This window comes from Sus scrofa, chromosome 15 (genome assembly GCF_000003025.6).
Source record: "Sus scrofa isolate TJ Tabasco breed Duroc chromosome 15, Sscrofa11.1, whole genome shotgun sequence".
NCBI classification, from domain to species: domain Eukaryota; kingdom Metazoa; phylum Chordata; class Mammalia; order Artiodactyla; family Suidae; genus Sus; species Sus scrofa.
Window position 1 is genome coordinate 131,949,909 of NC_010457.5, and position 27,871 is coordinate 131,977,779.

The window sequence follows — 27,871 nt, forward strand, 5'->3', positions numbered from 1 at the left end:
ATTGGACCACATGCCTTTGTTTCGGGGCTCCTCCACGCTGGCTTACTGTCCTGAGGATCTGTGTTCACTATTTAAAACATCAGGGCCACGGGAGGGGTTGGTGGTGGAGGGGCAGCTTTACAGGGTGGTGGCACATCACTGAGCCACCGAGTTCCTTACGATGGACTCACATAGGGGTCATCATGGGAGATTTCCATTTTCTTTGATTTTACTTTTCTCATTTTTCCATTTTGCTGTAAGATAAAAAAAAAAAAACACATTTTTAAAGTCTAGTGGTCAGAGGGGGCTTCACAGTGGCGGCGAAATGAGCTGCATTAACGAGAAGAACGGGCTTGGCCTGTGTACGGCTGTGTGGGACGGAGCAGGTGAGGCCAGGGTGGACCCTCTTGTTGAGGCCCAGGAGGAAATGGGAAGCCCGAAGGGGACGTGACTTACCCTGGATCACACGCGGACGGCGTGGAGCAAGCGAAGTCAGTTCTTGGCGTAATAAAGAAAAGGAATAATGATAGGAAAACTTCTGTTTCAAAACATGACTCCCCTGTAACTTATGGGAAGTTCCCATTGTGGCTCAATGGGACCCAACGTTGTCTCTGTAAGGATTCGGGTTTGATCCCTTGGTGGGTTACGGATCCAGTGTTGCCTCAAGCTGTGGCCTAAGTCAGAGATGAAGCTCTGATTTGACCCGTGGCCCAGGAACTTGCATATGCCACAGGTGCAGTGGTAAAAAGAAAAAAAAAATTGTAAGGAAATTTGGAATGCAGGCAAATATTAATTTATGCAATCTGAAATACAAAAACCCATATACCTATCTGGGAGTTCCCATCATGGCTCAGTGGTTAACGAACCCAACTAGCATCCATGAGGACGCAGGTTTGATCCCTGTTCTTGCTCAGTGGGTTAAGGATCTGGTGTTGCTGTGAGCTGTGGCAAAGGTGGCCAACTCAGCTCAGATCCCACATTGCTGTGGCTGTGGTGTAGGCCGGCGGCTACAGCTCTGATTCGACCCCTAGCCTGGGAACCTCCATGTGCTGCCAGGATGGCACTAAAAAACAGAAACAAAACAAAAACCCATGTGCCTATCTGATAGTGGGGAATTGGTTAAATAAATTATGAGAGTCCCACAAGATAAGGTTTGGTCCTGCCATTAAGAATAATGTTTTGGAGTTCCCGTCATGGCGCAGTGGTTAACGAATCTGACTAGGAACCATGAGGTTGCAGGTTCAATCCCTGGCCTTGCTCAGTGGGTCGAGCATCCGGCGTTGCTGTGAGCTGTGGTGTAGCTTGCAGACTCGGCTCGGATCCCGAGTTGTTGTGGCTCTGGCGTAGGCCGGTGGCTACAGCTCTGTTTAGACCCCTAGCCTGGGAACCTCATATGCCTCAGGAGCGGCCCTAGAAAAGGCAAAAAGACCAAAAAAAAAAAAAAAAAAAAAAGAATAATGTTTTGGAGTTCCCATCGTGGCACAGTGGTTAACGAATCCGACTAGGAACCATGAGGTGTGGGTTCCATCCCTGGCCTTGCTCAGTGGGTTAAGGATCCGGCGTTGCTGTGAGCTGTGGTGTAGGTCACAGACGCAGCTTCGATCCCGCATTGCTGTGGCTCTGGTTTATAGGCTGGTGGCTACAGCTCCAATTCGACCCCCAGCCTGGGAACCTCCATATGCTGCAGTGTGGCCCTAAAAAGACCAAAATAATAATAATAATAATAAAGTTTTTGAAGAATTTTAAGGATATGGAAAGTGGTGATAATTAAGTGAAAAGGCAGCATTTGAGCAGCGTATATACCTAGTTCTCTGATATTCCTGACAGTGGCACAAAGGGGTGAAACTGGGGGGAGGTGGGAGGTGACACTAGGATGATCGGGTACAGGACAGAGGCCAGGCCAAATGTGGAGGATGCCAGCACCGGGGCTGGAACTGAAGGGGCCTCGGGGAGAGGCGGGTACACGGGCAGCAAGTAGGAGACTCAGCCAAGATCCCCGCTTCTCCCCGCTGCCTCGTAGGACAAGGAGGAACTGGATGAGAGGATTTCCTATTTCAAAACCTACCTGGAGACCAAAGGGGCAGCGCTGAGCCAGACCACGGAGTTCCTCCCTTTCTATGCGCTGCCGTTTGTTCCCAAGCCTGCGGCGCACCCGTCCTTCAAAGAGCTCTTCCAGGTGAGTGACAGCCTCTGAGTCTCGCAGCAGATCTCGGGCGGCGTTGTGTATGCTGATGGCTGCTGCATGATGCTGCAAAAACACTAAAACTTGGCTTAGGTTATGTTTTTAAAAGGGTGTGCAGATAACTTGCTTTAACAAACTTTCCTAGTGCCATAACATGGGAATTTTTGGTTGCACCCAGACCGGTTAACCCAGACTAACATAAATATTTTATAATATACTAACCTCCAAAATCATTCTGTGTAAACTTTTGCTGTACTGAAACGATCATATCCTAATTTACAGTGCAGATTAGTAGTCCTAAAAAAAAAAAACCCAACACACTAGGCTACTTTACGCAACACCGGCCGTGTATATTTTGATTTGTGCTAAAATTCTCACTTACTTTTATATGATTACTTGCCTGTGTACTATATTATTTCTTCAGACTATTTGCCTCTAGCCCTTTTAATTGTTTTATTTCATTTTAGTTAACAGTGGGGCATAACTATAAATAAGATTTACCTATTAAGGTAATTTTTGTTGATTTACTAAAATTAATGTGTCCCACTGACAGGTTTATGGACCTGTACTTAGAGACAAATATTTTGATGTAAATAGATACTTTTTCTAAAGACCTCACACCCTTTGCAAGACTTTGTATGGCGCTTACTCCCTGCATCAAACAGCAGGTACAGTTCTCCTTCCAAAGCCGGAACGTTTCCGGTTCTGCTCTGATTCACTAAAGGAAATTTCATCACTCCTGAGTAGCGGCTGCTCAACGGAAGGTCAGGTGGTTGACGGATGTCCTCGGAGCCAGCTTGTTGCAGAGCATCGCGGTTGAATGCTGTGCTTGGGGTGTTTTGGGGCCATCCCCAAATTATTTTATTTATTTATTTGTCTTTTTAGGGCCGCACTCTCGGCATATGGAGGTTCCCAGGCTAGGGGTCGAATCAGAGCTGTAGCCACCGGCCTACACCACAGCCACAGTAACGTGGGATCGGAGCTGCGTCTGCCACCTACACCACAGCTCATGGCAACGCCGGATCCTTAACCCACTGAGCGAGGCCAGGGATCGAACCCAAGTCCTCACAGATACTAGTTGGGTTCGTTAACTGCTGAGCCACAATGGGAACTCCGTGTTTGTTTGTTTGTTTGTTTGTTTGTTTATTTGGCTGCACCCATGGCATACGGAAGTTCCCAGGCCACAGACTGAATCTGAGCCACAGCTTCGACCCTATGCCATAGCCGTAGCAACACCAGGTCCTTAACCTACTATGCCGTGGTGGGAACTCCATGAGATAAATAATTTGTTTTTAAGGAACGTATCAAACTAACAGTATGTGATAACGCTAGACATGATGGAGTATTTGAGACAGATAACAGCTTCTTTCTTTTCCCTTATGAGGTTTGTGGAAGTGAGTCTCTTCTGGAGCCTTTTACAAACTTAGTGATAATTGTGTATGCTTCCTAGCACCACCTATGCGTAAACTGTACTGAATTGCTTTTGGTAGTCAACCCGATAAGGTTACCTGTCATGCTCGTGTTTAAATCACGTGAAATATTCAAATCCCATACAGGGTTATTTTTTCCCTGTTTACAAAAGTACTCTGTTCTTTGCTCCTCCTGTGGGCTCTTGAATTTTCTATAAATGAACTGATCAGATGTTCTAACACCTGCTTTTTACAGCATCACACCCCTGGCAAGACATCTTGCTTCTGATTTCGGTGACCGTGGCAGAGTTATTTAACCCTAAAAAGGCCACAGCTTGACAATGTGTATTGGCATTTAATGATTGGTGCTTTTCTGTTTTTCCTTTGTTTTTTTTTTTCCTTTTCTTTCAGGATTCTTGGTCTCCAGAATTAAAGCTGAAGTTGGAAAAGTTCCTGGCTTTAATATTTAAGGCCAGTAACATGCCAAAGCTTTTCACATTATATGTATCCTTTTGAACCAAGTGGAGACCAGCTCTGGCATTAGGACAGTGCCCTGGCCGGGGCAGCCTCAGCGGGGAAGATGGTAGCAGTGGTGCTTTCATACTTCAAAGTGAGCGAAGCATTAATGGGAGCACATGCCAAGACCACGAAAGGTTTGACCTCTGTGGTGTTGGGTGTCTGAGACTTGGCTAGGGTCTTATTTTCATGTCGTGTGCCTAGCTGCTGTCTGAGTAGGAGAAAAAAAGTCTGTCTTCTTGGAGAAGAACTTTTTGGAAGAACTGGCCCTTTGCAGAAGATCTATCACTTTTAAGGCCTGGAGACCAGGGCAAGTGGACAAGTCATGTATACCTTATTCAAACTGGGACTTTGAAAAAAGCAGCTTTCCTGATGTATCATTGACACACCATGAAATTTACCCCAGGGAAGCATATTATTTAATGATTTTTAGCAAATGCATAGAATTGTGCAGCCATCGCCACAATCTACTTTAAATAGGGACGCTTTTTTTTTTTTTTTTTTTTTTTTTTTTTGTCTTTTTGTTGTTGTTGTTGTTGCTATTTCTTGGGCCGCTCCTGCGGCATATGGAGGTTCCCAGGCTAGGGGTTGAATCGGAGCTGTAGCCACCGGCCTACGCCAGAGCCACAGCAACGCGGGATCTGAGCCGCGTCTGCAACCTACACCACAGCTCACGGCAACGCCGGATCCTTAACCCACTGAGCAAGGGCAGGAACCGAACCCCCAACCTCATGGTTCCTAGTCGGATTCGTTAACCACTGCACCACCAAGGGAACTCCGAGCTTGTTAGTCTTTAAAGATGCTCATCTCCTTTTATTCTGAACAAGAATCTCTCAAAAGTTATTTCACAACAAGAATATAGCATTTTGAATTATAAAGCTAGGGTTTGTTTTGTTTAACTTAATTTAAAAAATAACCTACTTTGCTGCATAATACATTCTGCTTCCTTTCTAATTCCAAAGCACTGGTCTCTCTTTTCCTGACTGAACTCCTCTGTCCCTGGGATTTTGTGACACATTTCTTCTGCTTTAGCTTCCTGAGCCTTCAGTGGCTCCTGTTTGCTTGAATTCAACACCTCAGCCTCATGTTGAGACTGTCCACAGTCAGGCTGAATACAGCTCTTCTCTCTGCAATTTTTTCTTTTTTTTTTTTTTTTTTTGGATGCACCCTTGTCATGGAGAAGTTCCCAGGCCAGGAATCGAACTCGCGCCATAGCAACAACTCGAGCCACACCAGTGACAACGCCAGATCCTTAACCCACTGAACCACCAGGGAACTCCTTCTCTCTGCTCTTATATCCTTAAGGTTTTCTTCAAATACTTCCCTCTGCCCATATACCATTATGTTTGCATATCCAGTTCTTCTTTCCTTCTTAGAGGTCCACATAAAACAACAGTTCTCAGTGAAATTAAGACTTTCCCAACCTGGCTGATGATTATTTTAATACTCTTAAAAAGCATTTCTTAAAAGTAGTGGGTACCAGGGAGTTCCCTGGCAGCCTAGCACTTAAGGATCTGGCCTTGTCACTGCTGTGGCTCTAGTTACACCTGTGGCGTGGGTTGGATCCCTGGCTTGGGAACTTCCGCATGCTGTGGGCACAGCCAAAAAAAAAGTAATGGGTACCAATAAAGACTCTTAATAAAAGAAATTATTTACATAGTAAATCATATTAGTTACATTAATAATAGCACCCGCTTCATAGAAATAATATGAGGATTGAGTTCATACATGAAAAACTTGCTTAAAATGGTCTAACACATAGTAAGCAGTTGATAACTGTTAGCTGTTAGTGTTATAGTTTACAAATACTTGTCAACTTTTATCCTCTTCAACGTGCCTTGAAGCAAATACACCAAAATGTAGCAGGTCACTGTAAACGTCATTCCTTTCTCTTCTTCGTCACGTGGAGATATTTGGAGTTCAGTTCAACACATATATTCGGTTGAATATTGTGCTGGGAATTAGGGATCCAAAGAAAAGGCTAAGACATCGTTTAAGGTCTTAACCCAAGTTGGAGTTTTGAACCGTGAAGTGGGCGTCTGTGGGGCAGACAGCCTGAGGGATCGGCGTTCCAGGTGGAGGGAACAGCTCGTACGGTGTGTTTGGGAGACCATGAAGAATTCAGTGTTACTGGCGTAGAAGGATTGAGCTAGAGAAAGGCAGACTAGACAGAGGCCAGCACAGGAAGCTTCCTGTGAGACCCCGTAAGTAACGAGGGGCCTTTGAAGCGTTTTGAGGAGGACAACATGCTCACGTTGACATTTTTAAAAAATCGCTCGGGAGTTCCTGTCGTGGCGCAGTGGTTAACGAATCCTACTAGGAACCATGAGGCTGCGGGTTCAATCCCTGGCCTTGATCAGTGGGTTAAGGATTTGTTGTTGCTGTGAGCTGTGGTGTAGGTCACAGATGCAGCTTGGATCTGGCGTTGTTGTGGCTCTGGCGTAGGCTGGCAGCTGCAGCTCCAATTGGACCCCTGGCCTGGGAACCTCCATATGCTGCAGGTGTGGCCCTAAAAAGCAAAAAAAAAAAAAAAAATAATAGTAATAATAAAATAAATCACTCTTCTTTTATTCCTGGTTATAATATTGATCATATTCCTTATAGAATATTTGGAAAGGATAAAAATGCTTTTATATACACACATATACCCCAAAGTATATAACGTTTGTCATAAATAAGGATAGATACTCATTTGTGTTTGTGTACTTTTAAATGTTTTTATCAAATGAAGAGAGCATTTTCTCCTGTCTTTAAATATTCTTCAAAAATAGGTTATTTCCTTGAAAGTTTCAATAGTGAATTATCATGTGATCCAGCATTTCCACTCCTAGCTGTGTACTCCGGAGAAATGAAAACACCTGTCTACACAGCAACTTGTACCTGCGTGATCACAGTAGTATTATTTAAAATAGCCCCAAAGTGCCAAAACCCAGATGTGCCTCAGCTGGTGAATACATGAACAAAACGTGGCACATCCACTCAGGGGACTATTATTTGGCAATAAAAGTGAATGAGTTACTGATCTGTGCTACAACATTGATGAGTCTTGAAAACTTTGTAGAAAATGAAAGACGCCAGACACAAAAGGTACTTACTGTCTGATTCCATTTGTATGAAAGGGCCATGAGAGGCAAGTTCATAGAGCACAGATTAGATTAGCGGCTGCCTAGGGCTGGGAGAGGGGTGAGCGTGGGGGTGGCTGCCAATGGGCTGCTTTTGTTGGGTGATGAGAATGTTCCCCAACTGATTGTAGCAATGGTTGCACAATTCTATGAATAGACTGAAAATCACTGAAATGTTCACTTTACGTGGGTGAGTCATCTCATATGGGAATTACAGCTCAGGAAAGCTGTTACCCCCCAAATGAAGAAAACCCAAATAAGCCAGGGGAACACTTCGCCTTCAGCCACAAGGCCAGATGTGAGGGAGCCGAGGTTCAAACCCGGGAACCAGGCACCAGAGTCTGTGGACATAGCTGCTGTCCTGGGCTGTTTTCAATCTCAGTCTCAATCTCCTTAGGCTAAGGTTTTAGCATTGAAATTGCAGAGTTAAAGGGTTTGAATTCAGATTTGCATTTTGAGTCCAACATTTTGGTAGCCGTGGGGAAGGTTTTGAAGGGCTAAGGAGGCCAGATAGGGGGCTGTTGGCTGTGCAGAGCAGTGCCTGAGATGGAGAGAGGAGCGTTTGTTTGAGAATGTGGCATCCAAGTATCAAGAAATGTCTCGGCTATTTAGAGCAGTATTAAGAAGAAGCCCTCTTCTTGGGAGTTCCCTTTGTGGCTCAGTGGTTAATGAATCCACCTAGGAACCATGAGGTTGTGGGTTCGATCCCTGGCCTTGCTCAGTGGGTTAAGGATCCGGCATTGCTGTGGCTCTGGCGTAGGCCGGTGGCTCCAGCTCCGATTGGACCCCTAGCCTGGGAACCTCCATATGCTGCGGGAGCAGCCCTAGAAAAGACAAAAAAAAAAAGTGCCCTTCTCTATCCTGAGATTTCTTTTTCATTTTCTTTTTTTTTTTTTTAACCACACTGAGGTTCTTTCTCAGATTGGCCAACACAGTGCGAGATGTTTTTGAGCACATCTGCTGAAAGCCAGCCTGTTTTCCTCAACTTCTTTTCATCCCAGAAGGAGAATGGACAAAGCAACAAAGGTAAATCCTCTAGATTAACATGTTGTCAGTAAGAACTTTGCCAAGTCGAGTTTTAAGTAATGAAATGGAGAGAATTCCCCGGACTTGGCAGACGAAGGCTTTAAAAATCTAAATATTTAGGACATGCTTTGCAGTCGTCTGCATTCCTTGAGGCCCACTGTTCAGGGTGGCTGGTATCCTTACGCGCTTTGTCTTGTGTGTCAGGTAACTGGGTCATGGAGAAATGAAGCGAAGCCAAGCAGATGCCAGAGCGATGTAACTGCGGTAGCAGCAAGAAGACAGAGGAGCGTGGGCGGGGAGAGACTTATTTATTTTAGCATCTTTCACTTCTACCTTGAATAGTCTAACAAGGTCTTTCTTCTCTCAGGAGCAGTGTGAAGGGACCCATTCTTATAAAGCAGTTCCATCTTTTACATTCAAAGTAGGACTTTCCATCTTAAGTTTTTAGCATCAGATGATGGTTTTCCGTGACTAGTAATCTTTACCAGACCCATTCATTTCTCAGAAAGGTGAGAAAAACTGTAGTTAACGTGAAATCAGCAGCCACGGTTGGGGTCCTTCGAGGGAGTTTTATCTTTGATGCCACATTATGAAAACCGCTTGCATTATTCTGCTGGAAAGGACATGCGAGGTGCCTTTGATCGCCGTTGAGGGCACGATCCTCCATTCCCAGCAGGTGGAGTGTTACTCCATGAAATAGCACATTCGCCCTTTTCACAGTCCTGTTAGACAGGCTTTCAAAACTTTCTGCCATTGTTTTTGTTTCCTTTTAGAGAATTAAAGTTTCTTTCTTTCTTTTTTTTTTTTTTTTTTTTTTTTTTTTTTTTTTTTGTCTTTTTAGGGCTGCACCTGCGGCATATGGAGGTTCCCAGGCTAGGGGTCAACTCGGAGCTGCAGCTGCTGGCCTGCACCACAGCCACAGCAACTCAGGATCTGAGCTGCATCTGCCACCTACACCACAGCTCACAGCAACGCCGGATCCTCAACCCACTGGGCAAGGCCAGGGATCAAACCTGCATCCTCATGGATGCTAGTCAGATTTGTTGACCACTGAGCCACGACGGGAACTCCCGAGAAAGTTTTCTGAAGAAAAGATGCATCCGTACATTATTTAGCTCTTTGCTTTCTAGGGAGTTGACGGATGAGCAGAGCTCCAGGTTTGGGTCATGCGAGGGCCTCAGTAGCTTCAGCTCAGAAGAGTGGGAGTGTCTGTTCCCGCCCCTTGTAGCCTCGTGTGTCTGCAGCCCAGCAGCTCTACACGTGGGCCACCCCTGCTGTAGTGCCGTGGGGGCCCCTCCTGGAGGAGTAGGAGGGCTCAGAATCAGCTCCCTCAGCCTGTGCCAGAACACGGAGGAGCAGGCTCTGGTGTGGCCTGGTGGGGTCCACGGGGAACACTGGGTGACTCTGCCCAGCACAGTTACACCGAGGATGAGTCCCCAGGCCTGCAGCTCCTCAGGCCTGCTCCCTGCTGTGCTAGTACAGTGCTGGGCCTTGGCCAGCTTGGGTCCGGTACCAGTATTCTCACGTTCAGCACGGTGGGAGTTCTTCATTTGAGCTGGGCACGTGGATCTTGCCCAACAAGTCCTGGAAATGCTCCTTTGCCTCCCTATTTTTTTTTTTTTTTCTTCTTTTGGCCATGCCCACAGTGTGCAGACGTTCCCAGGCCAGGGATCAAACCCGCACCAAAGCAGTAACGCTGGATCCTTAACTGCTAGGCTACCAGGGAACTCCTGCCTCACTGTTTCTATCTCTCTTGCTGCCTAGCAAACCGCCTCAGGCTTAGTGTCATAAAAGAGCAATGTCTAGGAGTTCCCGTTGTGGCTCAGCTGAAATGGACCCAACTAGTATCCATGAGGATTCAGGTTCAATCCCTAGCCTCGTTTGGTGGGTTAAGGATCTGGCGTTGCCGTGAGCTGTGGTGTAGGTCGCAGACACGGCTCAGATCTGGCGTGGCTGTGGCTGTGGTGTAGGCTGGCAGCTATAGATCCGATTCGACCCCTAGCCTGGGAACTTCCACATGCCATGGGTGTGGCCCTAAAAAAGCAAAAAAATAAAAAAGCACTGTCCATTTATTATTATTATTATTATCATCTTGCATGGCCTGGGAGTTGTGGGCTCACTTAGTTCTTCCTCGGGTGTCTGCCGGGTACAGACAAAGCCAGGCAGAGCCATCTCCAAGGCTTCCTCCCCCATGTGCACAGGTCTGGTGGCTGGTGCTGGCTGTGGGCCGGGCTCTCAGCAAAGGCCCTAGGCCAGAACACCCATGTGGACTCTCCATGCGGCTGGGGCCGCCTCAGGGCCTGGCGGCTGGGTTCCCACCCAGGGTGGATGTCCCCAGAGGAGGCCGGTGGAAGCTGTGTCACCTTTTTCAAACCCGGTCTCTGAAGTAACTGTCATTTCTGCTGCATTCTTAGCACATTCCTGAGGCCAGCCCGCACTCAAAGGAAGGAGAGTTACGGGCCACCCCTTGATGGGAAGGCGTGGAAAGACGTCGCCGTTGTTGCTTAAAACCACCCCTCTACCTGCGTTCTTTGGGTCCCAGAGAACTGGGACCTTCTTAACTGGATGTGTTTTGTCCTCGTTTGGATTTGGTCTTTGGACTCCTAGGTGTTGGGGGCGGGAAGGCAGTGAGAAACGTCTCCTGGATTCTTGAGTTTCTTCCAGTCTCTGTCACCCCAGCATCCCCTGAAGTTTGGGAGGACGGCTTTTTGCTTGGAGCTATTTATGCCTCTGATAAGCGGCCCAGTTTTGCAGATAAATAGACATGGGGCTGGGTGCAAGCAGAGGAGCTGTACTTTTCCACAGATCTTTCATTTGGTGTTGAGCAAGGAGACTAGGGTTTTCGAGCCTTCTCTGAGTTTGTTTGGAACAGACTCTGCTGTGGACAGCCAAGCTGCATGTGGAACTGCGTCTGGCAGGCATGGTGTGCGTCTGTGCAGGATAAACCCCCGAATGCAGTACTGCCGTGGAGATCAGGGATTAGCGCCATAGGGCGCTTGTACCTGAGGCCCAGGCCCAGTGTCACGATAGCTAGTTGTCCCCACTTTGTCCCTCCTTCTAGTAGCTAAGGCTGTAATGACCACATGGCACAGACAAGCCCCCAGTTTAATTTAATCCTAGACCCAGGTGTTTTTGTTGTTTGGTTGCTTATGGCGGCACCTGCACCATATGGAAGTTCCAAGGCCAGGGATTGAATTCAAGCCGCAGCTGCGACCTCCACCAGAGCCGAAGCAACACTGGATTCTTAACCCAGTGGCCAGGGCCGGGGATTGAACCCGCACCTCAGCAGCTACCTGACCTGCTGCAGAGGTGTTGCCAGATCCTTAACCGCAAACCCCAGGTGTCATTTTTTAAATGGAAGGGTTGAAAAATATCATGTATCCTGAAAGGAAGATTTCATGGGTAAAGTGGGATTTCCAAGGGATGCTTTTGAAGAAGGTAAGAAAAGTATTTGGAGTGGCAAAGTCAAAAGGAATTATATTAAAAATGGTATTTAGGAGTTCCCATCGTGGCTCAGTGGTTAACGAATCTGACTAGGAACCATGAGGTTGCGGGTTCGATCCCTGGCCTTGCTCAGTGGGCTAAGGATCTGGCGTTGCGGTGAGCTGTGGTGTAGGTCGCAGATGCGACTCGGATCCCAAGTTGCTGTGGCTCTGACACAGGCTGGTGGCTACAGCTCCAATTAGACCCCTAGCCTGGGAACTTCCATATGCCGTAGGAGCGGCCCAAGAAAATGGCAAAAAGACAAAAAAATTAAAAAATAAAAATAAATAAAAAATAAAAATAAAAATGGTATTTAGAATAAAAGCTTAGGTTGGCAGTGTAGCATGTTGGCTTGCTTCTTTCTTTCTTTTCTTTTTTTTTGTCTTTTAGGGCCGCACCTGCGGCACATGGAAGTTCCCAGGCTGGGGGTTTAATCGGAACTGCAGCTACCGATCTACACCACAGCCACAGCAGTGCAGGATCTGAGCCGAGTCTGTGACCTACACTACAGCTCATAGCAGCACCAGATCCTTAACCCACTGAGCAGGGCCAGGGATTGAACCCTCGTCCTCGTGGATCCTAGCTGAGTCCTAGTCAAGTTCGTTAACCACTGAACCAGGATGGGAACTCCTTGGATCGGTACTCTCACTCAGCCATCTAAAAGGGATATAGACATAGTATCTTTTAGCATTTTTGGCATTGATCAATTTGGCCCTTTCAGAAAATGGGGAGCTGATCATATTTCTAGAGTTCAGAGCTGTAAGTAGTGTTTTTAAAACTGGTGACCTATATTCCTAGTTATAAGCCTTCACTTTCTTCATCCAGTATTTGTGAATTATAATAGCAAAGAGCCAAATTATATCTGAACACAAAGGTAAAAGAGTGTATGATATTGCAGGGATAGAGTGACTCATTTTAGCTTTTTTTTTTTTTTTTTTTTTTAAACGTTTTGTCTTTCTTTGTCTTTTTAGGGCTGAACCCACGGCACATGGAGGTTCCCAGGCTAGGGGTCTAGTCTGAGCTACAGCTGCCTGCCTACACCACAACCACAGCCACGCCAGTTGCGAGCTGAGTCTGCGACCTACACCACAGCTCATGGCACCGCCGGATCCTTAACCCACTGAGTGAAGCCAGTGATTGAACCCGAAACCTCTTGCTTGGTTCCTAGTCGGATTCGTTTCCACTGTGATACACGGGAACTCCAATTTTAGCTTTTTAACATAACCTAAAATTCTGTATTTTAAAATGTATCTTCTTGAGCAGCCAAGGGGGCTCTAAAATTAAATCTCATCTACTCTTAGAAAAGGAGGCGGTGCATCTAAATGAAGTAGAAGTGTTTACAAGAGGAAAAACTGACTGCCTGACTGTAGGGACAATCTCCAGCACTTTTGTTATTGTTTCATTTCATGCTGGGGTTATAGGAGAACTTTCTGTGACCTTCACTGGCATTCTTTTGGTTGTATATATCTTTTGTTTAAAATTTGGGTTGCAGTTCTTTGGACTTTTGCACAAGTTATGTCGGCAGCTTTAAAATATGAAGAGTCTCAATAAATTTCACTGCCAAGACTATGGCAGTTTCATTAAAATAACATGAAACAAGAAATCTCCATTAAACGTTGAGATCTTGCATGGCAAGGCATCTTGGCTTAGTTGTCCTTGTCTCATAAAACTTTGGATAGGGAAAAAAAGAGTCAAAGTTCTGTTTAATGCTCAGAAATAAAGTTGATATTTTGTGCTGGAAGCCCAATAGCTTAGAGTAACGGCCAGGTCCTGTTTGTAGCCAGTTAAAGTGTCTGCAAGGTGAGAGCTCTGGATAGCAGGCTGTCTTTGCTAAATGACATATTTGAAATGGTCATGAATGTTTCAGCCCAGTTGCCTACTTTTTTTTTGTTTTTTGTTTTTAGGCTGCTCCTTCGGCATGTGGAAGTTCACAGGCTAGGGGTGGAATTGGAGCTGCAGTTAGGGCCTACACCACAGCCACAGCCACACCAGATCCAAGCCGCATGTGCAACCTGTGCTGCCGCTTGTGGCAACACCGGATCCTTAACCCACTGAGCGAGGCCAGGGATCAAAACCACATGGCTGCTGGGTGGGTTCTTAACCCGCTTGAGCCACAATGGGAACTCCCCCAGTTTGCCTATTTCTCTCTTTCCTGTAGGCTTCTGGCAATTAGGTCTCTCCCCTCAGGTATACCATACTTTGATTTTTTTTGTTGTTGTTTTTTTGGTGGGTTTTTTTTGTCTTTTTGCCTTTTCTAGGGCCGCTTCCCACGGCATATGGAGGTTCCCAGGCTAGGGGTCTAATCGGAGCTGTAGCTGCCCGCCTACGCCACAACCACAGCAATGCCAGATCTGAGGTGTCTCTGCGACCTACACCACAGCTCATGGCAACGCTGGATCCTTAACCCACTGAGCGAGGCCAGGGATCGAACCCGCAACCTTATGGTTCCCAGTCGGATTCGTTAACCACTGCGCCACGACAGGAACTCCGTGGTATGCCATACTTTGAAATCGTCACGAATTTCAAGTCTGGGTTCCCAAGGCAAAAGCGCCACGTTGTTCCCTTACATTTCATCACAGGAGTTTTCCAAGGGGAAGAGGTTTTTTAATATGTTCTCCTTTTGAGGGGGGCTGCTTTGGTGACATTAACGTTGGTGGTTTGGGAGGTCGTTTGACCCAGCTAATGGGTTTTGGTGTGTCAGTCATCTGCCACTCGGTACACGCTGAGAACGGTCACACAGATCCTCTCTGATATTTGTTCCCGTAAAGTGGGGCTGTGGATAATGTGTAAGTGTACATCGTTGGACGGTCTTGTGTGTCATTTCGAGCTGTGTGCATATGAAAAAGCTTAAACGATACATAGTGTGGAAAGAAGGTAGTGACTCCTTCCCAGGAAAATAACAGGAGAAGGTTGAGAAGTGGTTTCTAAGGCTGGTCCCCAGAGGTTCAAACGCTGGATGAAATTTATGCCAGATGACTTTTTAAAGTTATCTTTCAAAACTGAGATTTAATGGGTGTTAAATAGCGATAATAACAATAATTTATTATGTGATATTTGGGGGTTTAATAGTTAAAATATTTTACCTCTGCATATCAACAGTTGTGAAACCTGCAAGTTTTCGAAGTACAGTTCAAATGTGGGCCGATCCTTCTAGCTGTTTGGGACACAAATTAGGAGGAATAGATAACTTAGGACCTTGATTCTCAAACTTGTGGTCTGTGTCAGAGCCATTTGGGGAGTTTCTTTACAATACAGATCATCAGCCTCTACAAAATCAGAGCTTCTGAGGGTGAGGCTGGATCATCTTTGTTTTTGGATGAGTCTGATATATTTCAGAGTTTGCATACCACTGCTTCAGGATGTCAGTTTTCTGGTACTTTTCAAGCTACCTACCTGCTTAGAAATATATGTAGGAAATCTTTGACTCCTTCCCGTGAGAGGAAATACTAATCATAGCTGCCACGTATGGGCAGCTGCTGCAGGCCAGCATGTGGCAGACACAGAGTATATTTGGTCATTTAGTCCTCACGGTCACCCTACGAGGTCATTGTCGTTTCCCCCATTTTGTAGGTTAAGGAATGAGAAGCAGAGAAATTAAATATCCTGCCCCTGGTCACCCAGCGAGAAATTGGTAGGGTAGAGATTTGAACCCAGGTCTTTTATAACTTTTTTTTTTTTTTTTTTTGTCTTTTTGCCTTTTCTAGGGCCGCACCCGTGGTATATGGAGGTTCCCAGGCTAGGGGTCTAATCGGAGCTACAGCTGCCGGCCTATGCCAGAGCCACAACAACTCAGGGATCCGAGCCATGCCTGCAAACTACACCACAGCTCACGGCAACGCCGGATCCCTAACCTACTGAGCAAGGCCAGGGATCGAACCTGCAACCTCATGGGTCCTAATCGGATCCGTTAACCGCTGAGCCACAATGGGAACTCCCTTTATAACTTTTTAAAATTGAAGCATAGTTGATTTACAATATTATATTAGTTTCAGGTGTACAATGTAACAATCCAATATTTTTATAGATGATACTTCAGTAAAGCTATTATAAAATTATGGCTATATTTGGTCTGTATAATTTTTAAAGTCTCTGTAATATGAAATGTGTTCTAAAATGAAGATTTAAAATATTACCTAGTGCCTGAATCAGCACAGTAGTGAGTGAACTGGGGTTTGGGATCAGTGCCATGTCTTTCCATCGAAAATGTAGTCCTGGAGTTCCCGTCGTGGCGCAGTGGTTAACAAATCCGACTAAGAACCATGAGGTTGCGGGTTCGGTCCCTGCCCTTGCTCAGTGGGTTGAGGATCTGGCGTTGCCGTGAGCTGTGGTGTAGGTTGCAGACGCGGCTCAGATCCCCTGTGGCTGTGGCTCTGGCATAGGCTGGCAGCTACAGCTCCGATTCGACCCCTAGCCTGGGAACCTCCATATGCCACGGGAGCGGCCCAAGAAATAGCAAAAAGACAATAAATAAATAAATAAATAAATAAGTAAATAAAATTGTAAAAAAGTTAATCTTTAAAAAAAAAAGAAAAAAGAAAAAAGAAAACGTAGTCTTTCAGGGAAGGGGAGAATAAGATGGGGCCAAGGCAGCATTGATACCAATGAAGACTCTCATATTCCAGCTGTGCTCAGGTGACTTGGCCATCAAGTGCTGCCCATGGCGCCTGGCAGGGAGGGGAAGGTATTCCAAGAAGAAACCTAGAACTTCTAAGGCCACCTGCTCTAAGGCCCAGAGGGGTGGCTTAGGCTTTATCAAACTGGCAGAATGAGCACCTGGAACCCTACCTAATTCTGAATTCGAGTTTTCTCACCATCAAACAGCCCTGATCTTTACATACAATGAAGAACGGTCTTGTGGTCAAGGATTATCCCCTAGGCAACCTCATGGGGCACAAAGAGGAAGCCTTGGATGTGGTTCACCCATTTTGTGAGCCGATTATAGAAAGAAACGTTGAGTTTATTTCTTATATAGAGAGAGAAGAACTAAAAGGAGTTGCAAGGGGTTCGGTCAAGGAAATAGATTTTATTACAAAAACCAGTGATGATTCAGTTGAACTACCAGGGTTATTCAATTACAACAATCAGCGTTTACAGAGCACTTTGTAATCAAGCGTGGCATGATGTAGAAGCAGAGTGTTAAAACACAAAACATGTAGCATCAAGTTCATCGTTACAGTAAAATATTCTGACAGTAGGCATGGTGCTTTCTTGAGGAGAATGTAATTATTTTTTTATTTTGCAGAGTTTTTTTAAACTTGTGCTTTTTTGCTTTGTTTTAATATGAATATAAATCGCCTTCCTAGACATGTTGCAGCAGCTCCACCGGCAGCTGGTGGAAGCTGAGCGTCGGTCAATGACGTACCTGAAACGGTACAATAAGATCCAGGCGGACTACCACAACCTCATCGGAGTCACCGCGGAGCTGGTGGACTCTCTGGAGGCCACAGTCAGTGGCAAGATGGTAAGGAATCCCCCATGGTTCGCGTGTCTTTTTGAGGTAAAGCTGTGTCATGGGTATGGACTATGTTGATCCCCAATTCCCGGCCACCCCAGCCGGCAAGCAGCCCCCAGCCCTGCTTCCAGAGCTCTCATGCAGCTGTGTATCCTGCAGCTGCATATCCTGCAGCTGTTTGTCTTGTAGCTGTGAATCCTGTAGCTGTCTCTTGCAGCTGTGAATCCTGCAGCTGTTTATCATGCTGCTAGAGGATTTCATCCATTTTTCCTGACACATTATCTACTGTGTATTTCTCTACCTCAGGGTCAGCAAAGAATAAATTGTCAACAGAAGAAAATATTATATGGTGGCGTAAAAACGAGGAGAAATACCCTGCTGGCAGATGGCCAGCTATAGATTCTCATATACTGATTTTGTATCCAGCTAGCTGTCTGAATTCTATTAATCTGATCGATTCTTTTGATGGATTATTTTATATTCTAGATTAGCAGTCATCATTTTCAAATGATATTTTTGTTTTGCTCTTTTCACTATATATCATGGCTTTTGTTTTCCTCAGCCTGTTTGCTAAGACTCAGGGATGCTGTTGAGTAATGTGATCCTGGGCGTCTTTGTCTTATTTCTGGCTTTTTTTTTTTTTTTGCTGCACTCATGGCATGCAGAAGTTCTAGGCCAGGGATTGAACTCTCACCACAGCAGTGACCTGAGCCACAGCAGTGACAATCCAGATCCTTAACCACTAGGCCACCAGGGAACTGCCTGTTCCTGGCTTTAATGGGAATGCCTCTAGTGTTTTACTCAATAAAAACTTAGCAAGTATAATAAAATCTCTTTGTGAAAATATAGCTTTTTAAATCAAACTAATTGTAGGTTCACACATCATTTTAAGAGCGCTTATGCACTTTGCACACTTGTAACATTTTGCAAGACTGTAGTATAGATTTCAGCCAGGATACTGGCATTGATACAATCTGTTGCTCTTATTCTCATTTCCCCATTTTCACTTGTATGCCTGCGTGTGTGTGTGTTCAGCTTCAATACAGTTTGATCACCAATATAAGTAAGTGTATTAAACTTGTTTTAGTCACTTTAAAATGTGATTACAAAATAATATGTATTATAGAAAGTTTCAAAAAGATAGAACTATGCACAAATAAGAATTACCTGTCATGTCACTTAGCACTAGCCCTTGTGAACATTCCAGACCTTTTTTCAAAACTTGCTCACGCAGTCTTCTGATCTGCTTTTTTCCTGAATCCCGGCTCACCTGTACTTGAAGTCATTAAATCTCCTTTCGCGACGCCCCACGGCTCCTGGCGGCAGAGTTTGCCGTCACATGGCAAAGCCTCTCTTTAATTAGTGTCGAGTCCCTATAGCTGGGCTTTGAGGCGGTCTCCAGGCTCTCCCCTTCACCAGCGCGCGTTCGATACCCGCGCGGAAGGCGGCCGTCGCGCGGGGCCCTGCCGTTTCCCTAGGACTCCAGGCGGGGACCACGGCCGTGCGCTTTGCCTTTTTACTCTCCTCGCTGTTTGCCGTCTTCTCACATCCTGCACCGAAGCCTCTGGGCTCGTGTGAAAGCGCAGCACACAGAGGTTCACAAAGCCGCTGAAAGTCGCTTGGTGTGGCCGGTGTGGCCGCAGCTGGAGGCGCTGGTTCGTGTGGCGGGGCCGCGGGGGAGATGGAGCGGGAGGATCACGCGGAGGTTTGTGTGTCCGCGCTCAGGGACGCGTGCTCTGTGCTCCAGTTAGTGAGGAGATTGTGCCACGTGTATCTTGAAAATTGTTTCGAGACTAACACATCCTGATTTTCTTTAGTACAGCAAAGTACCAGAAACAAAAGTGGCTTATATACTCACTGTTGATAAAAAGAAGACACGTACATAGTTAGAAAATCCACGCAGTATGGGAATAAATGAAAAGAAAGGCAAGTGTTTTCCTCTTTTTTTTTTTGGTCTTTTTAGGGCCACACCCGGGGCATATGGAGGTTCCCAGGCTAGGGTCGCATTGGAGCTGTCGCCCCCAGCCCACATTAGAGCCGGAGCAACGCCAGACCCGAGCCACATCTGCGACCTACACCACAGCTCATGGCGATGCTGGATCCTTAACACACTGAGCAAGGGCAGGGGTCGAACCCGTGTCCTCATGGATACTAGTCGAATTCATTTCTGCCGAGCCACATCGGGAACTCCCGTGTGCTTTCCTTCTGCTGTGTCTACTATTAAAAAGTAACTGCCAGCAGGCAACCCGCACCCCTGCCCTGTGCTGACCCCACCCCCTCCCTCCATCCCCACTGAGGGCCCTGGGGATGCAGAGAAGCTGCAGCCCTATCCTCCCCTCCAGTACAGCCCCCGAGGTACCACTAACCCCGATCCCACCATACCCACGCTGCTTGCTTCCTGCCCGGAGCCCCTGTACCAGCTGATGTGGTGAGTCTGAAGCCGTGAGTCTGGAACATCCTGAGGAAGAGAGACCGTAGAGCGTCCTGTGGCTACACGTGACGGGGAGGCTGGGAGGCAGAGCTGCTAGTGGAAAAATTTTGAAAAACCTACCATCATCCTGGTGTGCCTCCTGGGCACAAGGTTGATGTGACACTAGGTGGGGCCTGCTGACCACAGATGGGCACATCAGCTCTTCTTGCTGGAGTGTGTGAGCCGAGGCTGCAGACGACCTGGCAGGGGCAGGAAGGGCCTCCATTATTAAGACAGGGAGAGACGGGGGGCCAGGGACCGAACTCCTAACCAGCTTGTTTTTGTTTTGTTTTGTTTTGTTTTGTTTTTTTGTCTTTTTAGGGCCGCAGCTGTGGCATATGGAGGTTCCCAGGCTAGGGGTTGAATCCAAGCTACAGCTGCTGGCCTACACCACAGCCACAGCAACGCAGGATCCTTGACCCACTGAGTGAGGCCAGGGATCAAACCAGCAGCCTCATTGAAACTAGTCGTTACTGCTGAGCCACAATGGGAACTCCCACATTTCTGGGTTTTTTTTGCTGTAATAAAAAGTGTTGTAATGAACATCCTTGTATATACTACATACCTTAGTAAGATAAGACGCTAAGAGTGGAATCGCTAGGTCAAAGGTTATGGGCATTAAAATTTTGATAGATGTTTCCAAATTATTTCACCAAAGATTCAGCCATGGCTATGCACCCTCACCCCCAGGAGTCTCAGAGTGTCTGTTCCCCCAGCACTTGGCAACGCTGGACACAATTATACTTCGAAATCTTTGCCAGTTTGGTAACTACAACTTGGTGTTCAAATGTTTGAGTTTACATTTCTTTAATTATGTATGAAGCCGCATTTGTTTTCATATGTTTGGTGGCCATTTATATTTTATTTTTACTCAACTGTTTCTTCATGTCCTTTCCTCATTCTCCTGTTTTAAGCAAGAAAGTGACAGAATCAAATTTCCTGGTTAAAGAAATGGTTCTGGTGGCAGTTCTAGAAGTTAAAAAGGAGGAACATTTCAAGAACAAGGGCTTGATCCAAAGTCTCTCAAACCGCACAAAACTCTAGAAATCTACAACCAAAAAGTGTCCAGTGTTTTTGACACTTAGAAGGTCACTGGTGGTGGCCTTTGCCACGTGCGTTTCCTTGGGGTGATGCCGATGGGCACTCGATTGTGGTGTGTTGCAGGGTAAAGGGAAGGTGAGACAGCAGACTCTTGGGAACCTTGGCAGTGAGAGAGTGGCCGATAGATGAGGACCTGGGAGGAGAAAGGAGACGATACTTCTTCATATGAAATATATTTGGACATGTTTTTAGGTTGTAGGGAAAGAATGGGTATAAAAGAAAAGGTTAAGCATGCAGGATGAGAAGGGAATGTTTAGGAGTGGTCCAGTGGGTTGAGAATCTGACTGCAGTGGCTAGGGTTGCTGTGGAGGCCTGGGTTCGATCCCTGGCCTGGTGCAGTGGGTTAAAAGGATCTGGTATTGTCCCATCTATGGCGTAGGTCATAGCTGTGGCTCAGATTCAATCCCTGGCCAGGGAATTTCCATATATTGTGGGTGTGGCCATTAAAAAAAAAAGGAATGTTTAAATTTTGTAACTATAGGGGTTCAGAGGAATTGGACTCAGGATAATGTAGGAAGTGCAGCTTTGAGGTAGGGCCCTTCTTTGAGTTGCTTATAGCTGAGGGAGGACCAGAGACACCTGCCACAGAGGGACAGCGTCTTTCACGTGGCTGAAGCAGAGCAGAAGTTTCCATGGGGCAGACAGGAATACCACAGAGGGAAGAGGTCTAGTAGCCTGGCGTTCCTACTCTTTGCAGCTCACCAATCAGGTGCCTAATCTCAGTTGCGTAGTCTTCCTCTTGTGATGAAGGGGTAGTGACCTGGGGGTAGGAAGAGAGGCCGGGTACGTTACCCTATGGGAGTGTGCATGGAATCGTGAGGCTGGGGAAAAGGACGTTCGCTCTAACAATTGGGCATAGAAAAAGGTTTGGACGGATGAAATTGTTAAGCATAGTTACCTTCAGGGATTGGCTTGTGGGGGCAGGTGGGGCGGGGAAGAGATTGTAGAATTTGTACATTTAAAATGAGTATGTATTGGGAGTTCTCGTTGTGGCTCAGCAGGTTGCAAACCCAGCTAGTATCCATGAGGCTGTGGGTTCAATCCCTGGCCCTGCTCAGTGGATTAAGGATCCCATGTTGCCCTGAGCTATGGTTTAGGTTGCAGCTCAGATCTGGTGTGGCTGTGGCTGTGGTGTAGGCTGGTGGCTGCAACCCTGATTCGACCCCTAGCCTGGGAACCTCCATATGCTACAGGTGTGGGCCTAAAAAGCAAATAAAATAAAAATAAGATGAGCATGTATCGGAGTTCTCTGGTGGCACAGCAGGTTAAGGATCTGGTGTTGTCACTTGTGTGGCTGTGGTTACTGCTGTGGCACAGGTTGGGCCCCTGGCCCACAGGAACATTCACATGTCTCAGTGTGGCAAAAAAAAGGATTACCTTTATGAAAAGAAAAGACGTAAGGTGAATAGAGAATGTTTCAGAGATGAGCACCTTAGATGCTGGGTGTCAGTCCTGAATCATGGCAGCTAATGGGAGAGGTGTGGGAGCTGCAGTGGAAGAAGACCAGGATGCAGCAGCATTGATGCAGCAGTAACCCAGCCTCCTGTTTGTCGAAGCACCTGACAGTTTATAAACTGTCTCCGTCACTCCTTCAATAAGCGTTTACTGAGCCATCTGCCCTGTGCTAAGCTCTTCCTCGACCTCCTCGGCCCCCATCTCATGATGCCCTGCGACAGGCATCATTCATTTCACCCGACAGGTCAGGAAAGCAGGAGGCAAAGCTGTTGGTTTTCTCCAGTCCACTGCTTGAGCCCAGATCTGCAGATTTTATTTTTTAATTAAAAAAATTTTTAGGGCCACACCTGTGGCCCATGGAGGTTCCCAGACTAGGGGTGGAGTCAGAGCTACAGCTTCTGGCCTTGGCCACAGCCACGGCAATGCCAGATCCATAACCACTGAGCAGGGCCAGGGGTTGAACATGCATCCTCATGGATACTAGTCAGGTTCATTACTGCTGAGCCCCAATGGGAGGTCCAGATCTTCAGATTTTAAGGCCGGCATTCCTTCCACCACATTCCCGACACCCATAATCAGTTTATTTGACACAGCAGTGGGAGTAGCTCAGGTGCAGTTACGCACATGTGCATCCGTGATCACACCTGCAGTGTGTGAGCGGCTTCGTCTCCAGGCGCAGAGCTTCAACTCCCGAGCGCTCCGAGGTGAAAGCGAAGTCTCACCTCCTTGGCCCCAGGTCTGGCTGGGGTGCCTCTCACGCCTCCCTCCAGGGCAGCTGCTCACCTCTGATCAGCTGTCCTCGTGCTCGTGTCCTCCTGCAGATCACCCCGGAGTACCTGCAGAGCGTCTGCGTCCGCCTCTTCAGCAACCAGATGCGGCAGAGCCTGGCGCACAGCGTGGACTTCACGAGGCCCGGCACGGTGAGGCCCTGCGCCCGGGTCGGCCCCCATGTGTCAGATCCCTCGCTTTGTAAGACGAGGGAGCAGGAGAAAGTGGCACATTCGGGAGTCTGCGGGTCAGCTGGCTTTCGAGGAATGCAGGAATGCACGTCCAGAAGGAAAAGAAAGCTGAGCAGCTGGAAGGAGGCCTCCTGGGGGTGGTGGGTGGGCGGCACGTCCTTCTCGTCCAGGTAGGGCTGCTTGCTGCGGGCCTGGGGCCCTAACAGCAGCTGGTCAGTAGGAGACAAGGAAACCTCATGGTTCCTAAACAGCAGTTGCTGTGTTGGAGCTGCTCAGTCTCAGGCAGGAGCTTTTTTTTTTTTTCCCAATCTTTTTAAACTTTATACCTAGCATAATTGCAAACTTATGGAAAATTTGCAAAAATAGCCCAAAGGGCATTTGTGTACCCTTAACCCATATTTGCCAGTTGCTGGCATCATACCCCTTTGTTTGTTGACTTTCCACACACACACACACACACACACACACACACACACACACACACACACTATGTTTTCTGAACCATGTAAGGATAAATTACATACGTTATGGCCCTTTTCTCCTAAATACTTGAGTGCAGTGTGCATTTCTTAATAGAAATGTTCTCTTATCTGATTGTCTCCGTCCACAAATGCAATGTCCATATGATATGCTCGTCTAATACTGCGCATCGTCCAGTGTTGTCAGCTGAGCCCTTAATGTCCTTTACCCCCCCGCCCCCGCGCCCGGCCCTGTGATCTGGGGTCAGGTATTGCGTCACCTCGTCAGGTCGCCTTAGCCTCCTTTCATCTTGAACCTTCCCCCGGTCTTTCTTTGATTCTCATAACACAGACCTTTTAGAAGAGTATAGTCCTTCTCCTTTAAATGTTAAAAACGGCACATTTCTCCTTTACAGTCTGTGCGTCCTTGTGGTTAGACTCAGGGTTGCATCACAGGCCAAAATATTGCATAGGTGATGCTGTGTCCTTGCTGGCAGGGGACGTCTGGAGACACGTTGTGTGGCGGTGCGTTCTTAACCAGGGGCACAGGCACACCTGCGTCTCCAGGGGAGGTTTTTAGTTCATGAATCTGCGTCCCAGGAGGGCGCGCCCACCTGCTGCCGGGTCCAGGGGCTCAGTGGGTGGAGCTGGGCGCACGTGACTAGGAAGGTGGGCGGGGTGGGGGTCTGAGCCCCAGCTTTTAATTGTTTTCACATTAATACTTGGATCTTCATAAACAGGGGCCTTTTTAGTGTTAAACTAACCTACCTCATTCTCGAGTCGAGAACATAATATGAGAAAAGATAACTGAGAAATGAAAAAATAGAAAATAAAAATAAAGCAAGCAATTTTGGTTAGAATTCATAGTAGAAACTAAAAGTGGCGCTGGTTGCTCGAGGTGGTCAGAGGGTACGGACGGACGTCTGGTTCGAAGATGAGTACGTTCTGGGAATGTCAGTGAGGGCGCAACGACTGTGCTTAACAAGAGCAGATCTTAAATGTTCTTACCACTCACACTCACCCAAGGTAACCTCAAGGTGGCCGCTGTGTTAACTAGTCATTTTCGGGGGTGTGGCCATCCCTTCCCAGTACATGCGTCTATCAAATGAGCACATTGTACACCTTACACTTACTGCAGTGTGGTATGTCAGCTATATCTCAGTCATGCTGGAGAGAAAAAAGAAATTGTGGTTGAAGGAAAATGAGGGTAGGAAAAATAAACATAAGCCAGGGCTAAGGCTTGTTTAAAAAATGCATGTCCTGGGGTGCTGTACACCTGGGGAGGGAGGCCCAGCCTTGGCTCTGGGCTCTCTAGGAGCCTGTGCAAAAAGCAGTGATATGATTTATTTATAAAGGGAGGGAGAGTGATAGTCATTCATCTAAAACCAGATTTGTGTTACGCATGTAGGAAGCACAACAGTAAAATGAACGCCCACGAGCCCACTGCACGTGCCTAAAACCATTTCAATGTCACTGACGTCCTCTAAGTGCCTCTTAGACTGAACTTTTTCTGAGTAGCTATCATATCTTATAATTTAAAAAGTCTAGGTCCATTTTTTAAAAGATTGGATGGAAGGGAGTTCCCACCGTGGCTCAGAGGAAACGAAACTGACTAGCATCCATGAGGATTCCGGTTTGCTCCCCGGCCTCCATCGGTGGGTTGCTGAGGCTGTGACATTGGCGGGCAGCTACAGCTCCGATTCAACCCCTAGCCTGGGACCCTCCATACGCCGTGGGTGCAGCTCTAAAAAGACCAAAAAAAAAAAAAAAAAAGAAGACTGCTTTCCAGGGTTAGTCTGGTGCTAGGACCTGAGGATCTTGGTGGCAAGGATGGGGTGACTGGTAGGAGCCAGCAGCGGGGTCATGTCCTCGAGGTGCACGAGGAAGTCCCGCAGGGCTGTTGCTGGGTCGGCTGTGGCATGTGGACGGTGGAGGACGGGAGCTGTGGCGTCCGTGCTTTAAGATGTGCTGCAGTGGTGTCAGTGTACAGAAATCTTAGACGATGAGCCATTTAAACAATGCCAGTAAAGCACACACAGACATCCACGTTTTGAAAAAGAACTCCCTCGTGGGCCCTCTGGGATGAGGGGCTTCACGCCACATCCTGAGGACTGGCTGAGTTGACCCTCCGTCCGGTATGTGCTTCGTGGTAGCTCATCAGCTTAAGGATGACAGCAAGGATCAGAGTGTTAACAGAAGTGATGGCTTTCGAGCAGTAATTAGCAAAGCAGGGCCTGGGTCTGATAGGACCACTTCGTTCTTCACTCCCTTCCATTTATGTGTTAATTCGGTAAATATTTAGGGTTTGTCAGGTTTGTTTATAAAATCCCATCCTGTTTTGCATATACAAGAATCCTTTCTGTTGGCAGAGTGATGCATCCAGCCAATTTAAAATTGATACCCTGTTTAAAAGGTGCAGTATAGGAGTTCCCGTCGTGGCGCAGCAGAAACAAATCCAACTAGGAACCATGAGGTTGCGGGTTTGATCCCTGGCCTTGCTCAGTGGGTTAAGGACCTGGCATTGCCGTGAGCTGTGGTGTAGGGCGCAGATGTGGCTCGGATCCCGTGTTGCTGTGGCTGTGGTGTAGGCCGGCAGCTATAGCTCCGATTAGACCCCTAACCAGGGAATCTCTATATACCATGGGTGTGTTCCTAAAAAGCAAAAAATAAAAAGTAAAAATAAATAAATAAAAGGAGCGGTATTCCCTTTTTTTTTTTTTAATTAAAAAAATTTGTGTGTGTGTGTGTGTCTTTTGTCTTTTGGGGACCACACCTGCGGCATATGGAAGTTCCCAGGCTAGGGTAGAATCAGAGCTATAGCCGACAGCCACAGCCACAGCCACAGCCACAGCCACAGCCACAGCAACACAGGATCCAACCTATACCACAGCTCACGGCAACACCAGATCCTTAACCCACTGAGCAAGGCCAGGGTTGCTAGTCGGGTTCGTTAACTGCTGAGCCACAATGGGAACTCCCTGCCATCCTTCCCTTAAGCCTCAGAAGCTGTGAGAGAATGAGCTCTGTTCACCTTAACTCATAACCATTTTTTTTTCCCCACTGTGTCACTGACTTAGTAGCAGGCAATAAAAGCTGCAAACAATCTTTTATTGTTCCTAGTATATTTTTTTATACAGTGATAAAACATGAATGAGGGGTCATTATACAAGTATAAAAGGCTATTGTAGTTGACTAGGCATGCTTAAACTCAAAGTATAATATCAGATTTATAACGTATGAAGAGGAAATTAGGATATAATTCAGATGGGAAATCCGGTGCCTGACCTGATGGGACCTCGGATTTGGGAGGAGAAGATTGCTTTTTTATTTTTTAAGGGAATGTGTTCTCCTCCAAGTCCAAACAGAATGCCAGCAATTTCAAGAGAAATAGGTGGGCACAGACCCGCCTTCTTTCTCACTGGGTCCTTGATCGGCCCCTCCTGGGGCTTGAGCATTTCGCTTCCCTGTCCTCTGTAGTGGAGTCTGGCTGGGGCCCCCCAGAGAAATGGCTGGTTTCTATAAAGTTTAGTACATTTGTTACTGGTTTTTAAATCTGGCTGTTAAGAATCTGGCCCTCGGAGTTTCCATCGAGGCTCAGTGGTAATGAACCTGACTAGTGTCCATGAGGATGTGGGTTTGATCCCTGGCCTCGCTCAGTGGGTTAAGGATCCAGCGTTGCTGTGAGCTGTGGCGTAGGTCGCAGACGCATGTTGCTGTGGCTGTGGTGTAGGCCGGTGGCTACAGCTCCGATTCGACCCGTAGCCTGGGAACTTTCATATGCCTCAGGTGCGGGCCTTAAAAAAAAGAGAGAGAGAGAGAGAATCTGGCCCCTGCCACTTCACTCACTGTTGAAAGTTCAGGAGGGCTCGGTAAATGGCACCCTTCTCCCCCCTGTGTTCTGAGACAGGTGAAAAAACGCAGCAATAGACTGAAGGGAAAAGAAGCTGGAGACATTGCTGATGATCCTGACAAAGCTTGATTCGGAAAATGTGAATTTGTTGGTAGGCAGGTGGGGTACCTACTTCTGAGCCCTGGAACTAGAGAAATATCCTTAGTCATGGGCAGCTGTGGCCAAGCTGCACCCCTGCCACCAGCACCACCCGGGCAGCAGCGGTGGGGAGCAAACTGGCCTGTGCTCTCTTCGCAGCCTCGCTGCCCAGGGGAAGGGGACGCAGGGCAGTGCAGATCCAGCAAGTCCCAAATCCAGCAAGGCGCCCCTGCTGGAGGTTCTGGGTGAAGGTGACACTGGCGGAGGGCCC

The 27,871-nt window shown here is 47.1% G+C and overlaps 1 protein-coding gene across 7 annotated transcripts in view; it reads left to right on the top strand.

Annotated features, from left to right (window-relative positions):
* ARMC9 (armadillo repeat containing 9) overlaps nt 1–27,871 on the top strand; it is a 172,707-nt gene that overhangs the window by 21,267 nt on the left and 123,569 nt on the right. For all 7 annotated transcript variants that reach the window (XM_021074827.1, XM_013984568.2, XM_021074826.1 and 4 more), the window contains 5 exons: nt 2,000–2,155; nt 3,982–4,074; nt 8,210–8,234; nt 17,021–17,178; nt 23,017–23,115. In XM_021074827.1, coding sequence (XP_020930486.1) covers nt 2,000–2,155; nt 3,982–4,074; nt 8,210–8,234; nt 17,021–17,178; nt 23,017–23,115 — 531 coding nt within the window. The remainder of the gene's footprint in view (nt 1–1,999; nt 2,156–3,981; nt 4,075–8,209; nt 8,235–17,020; nt 17,179–23,016; nt 23,116–27,871) is intronic.